The sequence below is a fragment of the Gekko japonicus genome, unplaced genomic scaffold, assembly GCF_001447785.1.
Source record: "Gekko japonicus isolate JY-2015 unplaced genomic scaffold, Gekko_japonicus_V1.1 scaffold250, whole genome shotgun sequence".
Classification (NCBI taxonomy): domain Eukaryota; kingdom Metazoa; phylum Chordata; class Lepidosauria; order Squamata; family Gekkonidae; genus Gekko; species Gekko japonicus.
The window spans coordinates 701,383-709,943 of record NW_015167538.1 but is presented as its reverse complement, the minus strand read 5'-3'; the positions used below and the strand labels follow the sequence as shown (position 1 = coordinate 709,943).

General features: G+C 48.5%; 1 protein-coding gene across 1 annotated transcript in view; it reads right to left on the bottom strand.

The window, feature by feature from the left end:
• Positions 1-1,860: 1,860 nt before the first annotated feature.
• Positions 1,861-8,561, bottom strand: part of LIMK1 (LIM domain kinase 1) — a 41,841-nt gene continuing 35,140 nt past the window's right edge. The window contains exons 10-16 of the mRNA XM_015413535.1: positions 7,706-7,837; positions 6,649-6,708; positions 5,614-5,679; positions 5,347-5,494; positions 4,794-4,849; positions 2,353-2,510; positions 1,861-2,091 (exon numbers count right to left, since the gene is read on the bottom strand). Coding sequence (XP_015269021.1) covers positions 1,929-2,091; positions 2,353-2,510; positions 4,794-4,849; positions 5,347-5,494; positions 5,614-5,679; positions 6,649-6,708; positions 7,706-7,837 — 783 coding nt within the window. The 3' untranslated portion in view covers positions 1,861-1,928. The remainder of the gene's footprint in view (positions 2,092-2,352; positions 2,511-4,793; positions 4,850-5,346; positions 5,495-5,613; positions 5,680-6,648; positions 6,709-7,705; positions 7,838-8,561) is intronic.

Genomic DNA, 8,561 nt, shown 5'->3' with positions numbered 1-8,561 from the left:
TCCAGAGCAAACTAATGTATGCAGTAGCCAAACAGCTCGCTCACAACTTTAATGCCAGTAGCTCACAAAGTAGAATTTTTGTTCACAAGACTCCACAGTTTAGAGGGAACATTGGCCTCCTTCATTTTATCCTCACAACTACCCGGAGCTAGGATCCTGCTTCAACTTGTTAGCCACTGCACTCTGCTGGTTCTCACCTTTTATCCTTACTGGGTGCATGGCTCAAACAGTGCACAAAAGCAATGACTGCAATCACTATTTTCAAAGTACTCTTTTTGTGTGTGATGTTTTTGCTCGTGCACATGGCTGTTATGAACAGTGATATCACGATGGCTTTTGCAGCAGTGTTCTATCTATGCACACAGTAAGGGAGGGAGGCGTAAGCGAGACAAAGGCTAAGGTAATCCATGCACATGGAAAAATTTAAAAATAATATGAGGGAGGAAGGGAGGATAGCTACTGTGTTAGCTCCAGGACAGAAACAAGACGACGTGACGTGAGTCTCCATAATCCTGGAAGGAAGTCAGATGAAGAGACTTTTGGAAATATCCTCCTTTAGAGCTGATATGCACACGGTGGGGAATCCTGTGATGCAGAGTTTAGGGGGACTGGAATAATTCAGTCCGCAGGCAACAGATCAGATTTTAGAATGTCTCCCTGTGTGAACATTTCCCACCTGGTGAAAAAACCCAGGATATCAGAGAGTAGATTCTACATCGCCTTCTTCAGCTCGGACAGGCCCTCTACTTGGCAGGAAGTATCCTTTTTTTTACACAGGAACTGTTTCAGACGTCGAGTCTGCCATCCTACATGACACCACCCAAGGAATTTTGTACCCCTGGATTAACCCGCGTGCAAAAACCGGCTCAGGTTCTGCACTTCTACCTCTAGTCAGAGGAGCATTCCCAGGATTTCAAACTACGTCGCTGGAGCTCTCTGCAGCAAAACCAGAACATCCAGGGAGAAGGTGGCTTTGGAGAAGAGTGATTTGGAGTTGGGAAGCTGGGGGGAGGGAAAGGGGTTCAGCACTCTCCTCCCCACACCTGCTGCGTCTCTACTCCAGATTGTTCCTTCCAAAGCCGTTTTTCTGTAGGTTTTTATGACACACATTTGTGTGCAATGTGCAGTCCCTACAATGGCTAGAACACAAAGGCTAAGGGTTAGCGTGGCTGGAAAGATGACTGCACACACGCAAACACACACACACACACACACACACACGCAAGTTGGCAGACAGAAGAGCGCAGGCCAGGCAGGTATGCACTTGCATTTTCACAGACACGACCGACACGGAGGACGATGACGTGGGGCCCCCAGAGAGCCCTGGCTGTGCAGCAATGCAAGTTCACATTAAACCCAAGGCACCACTTTGTCGGACGAGGGTCAGTCACGGGGCAGAGAGGTGTGTGACGGGAAGGAGCCCCCAGGGCTGCCCCCCGCCAGGTTGCGAGCAGCAGCCAGCCGGTGGCAAGAAATGTGCGAGCTTGGTGGAGTGTGCAAAGGCATTTTTTTTCTTTTGCGACCACAAAGCGTGCAAGGAGAACACTGGGGGGGGGGTTCTCCATCGGGCCCCACAGCTTTGAGCCACACAGGCACACAGGATGAGGGGCAGCCCCTTTTCTCTGCTGCGGGATTTGCATGGGAGAGTCAGATTTATCCACAGGAATATTTACAAGCGCCCGGGCCACCCCCGACACCGTCTGTGCATGCCAGGCACAGAACCCCACCTCCCCTCCCCAACCCCCCCTGGAAGGAAGCAAGGAGAGCCAGCTCCCAGTGACCCAGGACCCCACACGCCTCTTTGGACTCAGAGACCAGCTCCGGCAGGTGACCCGTGCGCCGCTCGCAGAGGTCGCTCGGCACGAGGGCGCTCCGCCACACATACGGGGACGCGGGGGCTCAGCACGGCATGTCGATCTCTGGCCCGCTCATTCGGATACTTCGGCGTGGACAGGCAGCCCCCCATCAGCCCGGCGGTGAATCTCCCAGAAGGCCCGGTCCAGCTGCTCCAGCTGCGAACTCAGTGGGAGCTGCATGGCCAGATGGATGCGGAGCGCCTCCAACCACTGTTCCAGCCGGGCGAAGGAGGGCCTGGCGGGACAAAAGCGGGAGGTGAGATCGACCCTGCGGGATCATGCCTGCCACTCGTATGCAGCATCCTGTCTCCAACAGCGGCCAGGAAGATGGCTCCGGGGGGGGGGGGGGGCCAATCTTGCGGCCGAAGGAAGGCCTGGAATTGGTCCCAGCGGACCTCTGGCCGTGGGGCCCCACTTACTGCCCTCTCCCTCTTTCCCCCCATCTAGGGAGAAGCACCCCTGCTCATTTTCTGCCTCCCCCCCTCTGATCTCTCACCGTTTCTCGGCATCCATGTCACAGCAGCAGACAGCGATAGGGAAGAAGCTGGGGGGACAGGTGGGGGGGCAATAGCGGTCCAGGAAGCCCCGCACGTTGAGGCCAAAGTCCAGGGTTCGGGGCAGGTAGTCGGGGTCTGCACTGACCCTGCCAATGATCTGTGGGAAAGGGGGGGGGAAGCAGTCAGAAACCCCCGTGGAGCTCATCTTGGATTTCAATCACAGAATCATGGAATCACAGAGTTGCAAGCCATCTAGTCCAACCCACTGCTCGATGCAGGATAAACCTAGAGCATCCCTGACCAGTGTTTCTCCAGCCACTGCTTAAAGACTGCCAGTCTTTAAAGAATTGCCATGAAGCTAGCGCAAAACATCTAAGAGAGACCACTTGGATCTGACTCTGACCCATCTTGCCCATCGAAGTCGCTGAAACAGGGTACAAGGCAGGGTTGCCCGTTATCCCCACTACTATTTATATTCACAATTGAAACGTTAATTGACAAAATAAGACAAAATGAATTGATAGCTGGTTTGACAGTAAAAGGGGAAACATATAAAGTGCAAGCCTTCGCAGACGATCTGATCTTTATATTAGAGGATCCGGAACAATCGTTACCAACACTAATAAAAGACATTCAGGAATTTGGAGACATAGCGGGATTTAAAATTAATTTCCAAAAAACAAAAATCATAGCCAAGAATTGTTCTAATAAGGTGATAGAAAAAATAAAAGAAATGTCGAAAATGGATATAGTGCAGAAAGCGAAGTACTTAGGAGTATGGATTTCAGGTAATACCTCAACACTATATGAAAATAACTATATAAAACTCCTAAATGAAATTAAAAAAGACCTAAAACACTGGGGGAATAAACACTTGTCGCTATTGGGAAGAGTAGCGACAATAAAAATGAATATCCTTCCAAGATTTCTGTTCCTAGCGCAGAACTTACCAATAATTAAAAACTACAAATTCTTTAAAGATCTAGAGAAAATAGTAAACAAGCCAAGAATAAAAACTAAAAACCTGCAGGACAGCAAAGAGAGAGGAGGATTGGCAGTGCCCAACTGGCAGCTGTATTATTTTGCAGAAGCAATGACGTGGATCAAAGAGTGGGTTGAATTAAAATATGTGAGAACCTTAGCGATAGAAGGAGCGGATCTGCCAATGGGATGGCATGCGTACATATGGTACAGAAAGGATAAAATCCATGCCAGTTTCCATACAAATATAATAAGAAGTGCCTTAATAAAAATTTGGAACATAATAAAACAAAAATTCTACATTAAAACCCCTTATGGGTATCTCCATTAGAGGCATTTACAAAACCGACATTGATAACAGAAGAGACTAAAGAAACATACGGCAAGGTATTAAATAAAAAAGCAGAACTGAAAGCAGATGAATTATTAAAAAAACAAAATACACAACTGTCATGGTGGGAAATAAATATAATTAAATCAAGGTATATGTTAGACAAGAAAGTAGGATTCTATACGACCCTTAATGAAATGGACAAAATCTGGCTTTCATCCAGCGATAAGTTAATTCAGAAAATGTATAATAAACTGTTAGAGGAAGATCTTCAAGAAGAAATTATTAAAAACACAATGGTAGCGTGGATAAAAGAGTTAGGATACACATTAGAAGCAGAACAATGGCAGGAAACTTGGAGCTCAATAAAATATATGAGAGCGACGGCATATAAAGAAAATATTTACAAAATGTTTTACAGATGGCATTGGACTCCTGTAAAAATTGCCAAATGCTTTCCAAATGCTTCTAACTTATGTTGGAGATGTGGAAGGAATATAGGATCGTTCCTGCACATATGGTGGAGGTGTGGTAAAATACAAACATTTTGGAAAAAAATACATAAAATCTTTTTAGAGACGTTTAAAATAAACATCCCTCTAACGCCTGAAACATATCTGCTTAATATGATTCCGGATAATATAAAAAAACACAAACATATAATAATCTACACCTTAACAGCAGCAAGAATTCTGATAGCTAAACGTTGGAAGTCGAAAGCCATACCATCCATAAAAGAACTAAAACACAAGATTCTGGACACAGCGGAAATGGACAAGCTGAGTATAGCATTGAACAATAAACCAGAAGATATTTTCTGGAATAGATGGAAGATAATCTATGATTGGCTAAAACACAAGAAGATAGATTAATCTTTAGTCAATGCTAGTTTAAAATAATAGAATGGAAGCAATAAATGAACTGTTATTTTAATTTATGTATAAATTAAAAGTGGACTTATGTATATTTTGATGTGAGTATGAAATGAAATTGTGAAAATAAACTTATATATTAAAGAAGTCGCTGAAACCTCATCCCCGCACCCTGCATGAGAAGCAGTGCCACAGTTCTTTCCCAGTGCCCCTCTGCCTCGAGGGAACTTGCCCAGAGGCCCTTCTGGGTACTTGCCTCGCACAGGATGATGCCAAAGGAGAAGACGTCCACCTTCTCGTCATAGCTCCTGCCTGTGAGAAAGAAGGAGAGTTGTCAGCTGTCACATGGGGCTACTCAGAGCTTTTCTCCTCTCTACAGCTCTTTACCTTTCTTTCCCAGCACTCCCTGTTCTGCTACAGGCCCTGATTGGCTGGCATCTCTATAAAAATACACTTCCTGGGTCAGGCCTCCCGTGTATCGGGATACTGATCCCTTACTATGACATACCAACATTACATACCCACATTGTAACTAGGCCTGCCTCTGCTCTCCCCACCCCCACATTTCTCTTGTCTTTGACCCAGGGTTGTCAGTTGCTGGGTAGGGAGATTCCTGGAGATTTGGGGACGGAGTCTGTGGAGGGGATAGTTTGGGGAGGGAGCTCAGCCAAGGGTGTGATGCCACAGAGTCAAGTCAACCCTCCACACCTGCCATTTTCTCCAAGGGAATTGATTTCTGTGGTCTGGAGACCACAGTCATAATTCAAGAACCGCAGGCCCCACCTGGAGGCTGGCAACCCGCGACTCACCGTTGATCATCTCGGGAGCCATCCAGTAGGGATTCCCCACCACCGTGTACCGCTTCCTACGGTCAGGTTTTTTCAAACTGGCCAGCTGGTTCTTCTCGTCCACCATGAGCCGGGCCAAGCCGAAATCTGCCACAACCACGCTCTTGTTCTGGGTAGGGGGGGGGGGCAACACAGAATAGTCCTTACCCGACACTAGCAAGGCCAGAGACAATTTCAAAGAATGTCAACAGTGCTTTGAGGTTGCCCCCAAATCCTGGCACTACCCACCTCTCGCACAAGACAGTTGTGGGTGTTGAGGTCTCTGTGGATGATGTTCATGGAGTGAAGATACGCCTGCGGGGGGCAGGGTGGAATAAGGTGATCAGAAATGCTCATTATGGCTCCTCTTTTATGAAACTATCGCCCAAGAGTCCCCAACATGGTGCCCATGAGTGGCATGGCGTCTACCAACACTTTTCCTGGTGCCCAGCAAAGGTTTTTAGAAAGTGGGTGGGGCTGGGTGGGGCTTTTGCCCAGCAGGTCTTCTGATTGGCTGTGCAGATTTTTAAAAACGTCGCCTTGGCAGCCGCTGCCACCACAGCACAAGAATCTTCACTGTGTGACTGAAGTTGCGGCGGCCATTTTGTGGCTGGCTCTACCTCCCGCAGCAGCTGCGGCAACCATTTCGTGGCTGCGTCCACCACGCTGCGTCAGAGATCCAGAGGTGTTTGCAGTCTTGAAAAGGCGAGGACCCCTGCTATAGCCTCAAAAATCCCCATTTTACAGGCAGTTTAAGCTTTATTTCTCAAACAAAAGCCAGCCAGACTCAAGCCTACTTGGAACTTGTATCTTTGACCCCTTTATTCTAGATCTGGATCTTTAACCCCTTCATTCTTGATTTGAGGGGCCTGGTGGTTACTGTTCAGAGGAGACGCCTTCTGCCCTTCCTCAGAAGCTCGTCTTAAATTTGTGTTTTGCAAATCCTGGAGATAAGATCAGGCGCCGGACACCAATTCTGCCGTTAAGCCTTGGCTTCAGACTAGCTCTGATACTGGGATTCTTTCTTTGTTTTTGCATTATTAAAATCACTGAAATACATCCAGAATTACAGGACCATAAGTATTGTCTGACTGGATCAGACCAAGGCTCATGCAGTTATTTGCACCCACAGGTACGCTGCCTCACCACAAGGAGGTTTTACTTGGCTGTCAAGCCATCAATAGAGCTGTCCTTCATCAACCCATCCAGTGTATTTTTTTAAACCCATGGAACAGGACAAGGACGGCCTCTTGCAGGCTTGGGGTTGATCCTTGACACACTCACCATTCCTGAAGCAATGTCCTTAGCAAAGCTGACCCTTTGGCTCCAGGGATACTGACTGTCCTGCAACGAGAGATGTTGGCAACGCGTGAACGAGGACGAATCCAGGAAACACGAAGAAGAAGAAGAAGACCCCGCCCTTCACTACCCAAAAGTGTCTCAGAGCGGCTTACAAACTCCTTTCCCTTCCCCTCCCCACAACAGACACCCTGTGAGGTAGGTGGGGCTGAGAGAGCTCTTGATAGAAACTGCTCTTTCTCAAGAACAGCTCTTATCAGAACTCTGGCTTGCCCAAGGTCATCCAGCAGGTGCAAGTGGAGGAGTCGGGAATCAAACCCGGTTCTCCCAGATTAGAGTCCGCGCACTTAACCACTACACCAAACTGGCTGCCACCGGTGCTGGGGGAGGGCATTTCTACTCAGCCATTACACTTTTATCCCCACTCCCTCCCAGGAATTCAAAGTGATATACATGGCTCCTCCATTTTAGTCTCAAAATGACCCTTCAAGACAGATTAAACTGAGAGGGAGGGGAGGAGGGAGGGGCAGAAATGCCTCCACAGCTCTACCTGTGTAGCTCCAGTTTAGGCAACGGGTCTCATTCTCAGAATCAGCCACCCAGAGCAAGCTTTTGAGACAAGCGATTTTTATTTTTAAAGCCTTTATCCCACTTCTTTCCATTTAGGAAAAAAAAGAATCCCAACATGGCAGCAAATGCAAAAGAAAATTACGGACAAAGCTTCCTGATGCAGCCCACCAACCCTCCCCCCCAGCTTTGTGCAGGGGTCCAGGGACATTCTAGGCAGACAAATGAGGTTCTGTAGCAGGAGGAGAGGAATAGTCCAAAATCGCCACCCCCTCTTCTGCAAACAGGAATGTCGGCAGACTTGTGCAGTCAGATACATGCCCTTTTCTGGCTGGAGAGCTCATTGCTCCAAGTCAGCACACAAAGCAGATCCTATTTCTGCAAGGTGGCTGAGTGCCCCCCCCCCCACATTATTCACACACACCCCCAGCTGAGTTGAATTGCTGCCAACTGCGAATGTTGTCCCCGCTCTTACCATGTTCTTGATGATTCCACGCAGCGTTCCCCCTTTGATGTACTCTGTGATGAAGTTCAGCCTTTTGTCCTTGTAGAGGACCCCAATAAACCTCAGCACGTTGGGGTGCTCCAGGCACCGCATCACCTTCACCTGGGGGACAAGAGCACCGTGGTGTCAGCGACCTTGCGGCAGCCGCAAAGGACTGGCTGAGCTTACACAAAAAACTATCAAGTGGCCAGCAGGGCAAAGAACCCATGGGGAGAAATCAGGCAGAAGTTTATATACCACTAGGGGGTCATTCCGCAGAAAAAGAGGTGCAGGAGCTCATTAGCATAACTCATTAGCATAACTTATTTGCATATGCCACACACCCCTGGCATCACCGGTAGTGTGTCAGAAGGCAACACCCACCGCTCAGGCTCCACTGGACTGTTTTGGATTGCTAGCTATGGGGGGGGGGGGGGTGCAGATCTGTCCTCACAGAGGAGGGAGAGCTTGTACCTGAATAAAACTTGGTCTTAAAGGTGCCACTGGACTGTTTTGGACCGAGGGGCCGGGGGGGGGGGGCTCTGCAGCTCTCCTGGCCGCTTCTTGCTCTGACTGAGGGCTGCTGGGATCAGGGGGTGGGGCTTGTTGCATGTGCCCGCCCCCATGGCTCTTTACTGCCGGAGCTCCGCTTCTGTGCGCTCCTGCAGGAAATGACCCCTGTATACCAAGCTATGGCATATCTGCCAGCCCCCCTGCAATATCCTGAGCAGCAGGCAGAAGTGCTGTGATGGTTAGAACATAGGGCTAGTCACGGAATGCTAACAAACAGCACAGGTTCTGTGAGGAAAGTGAGAGGTCAAAAGACCTGCACATAGGAACCACATAG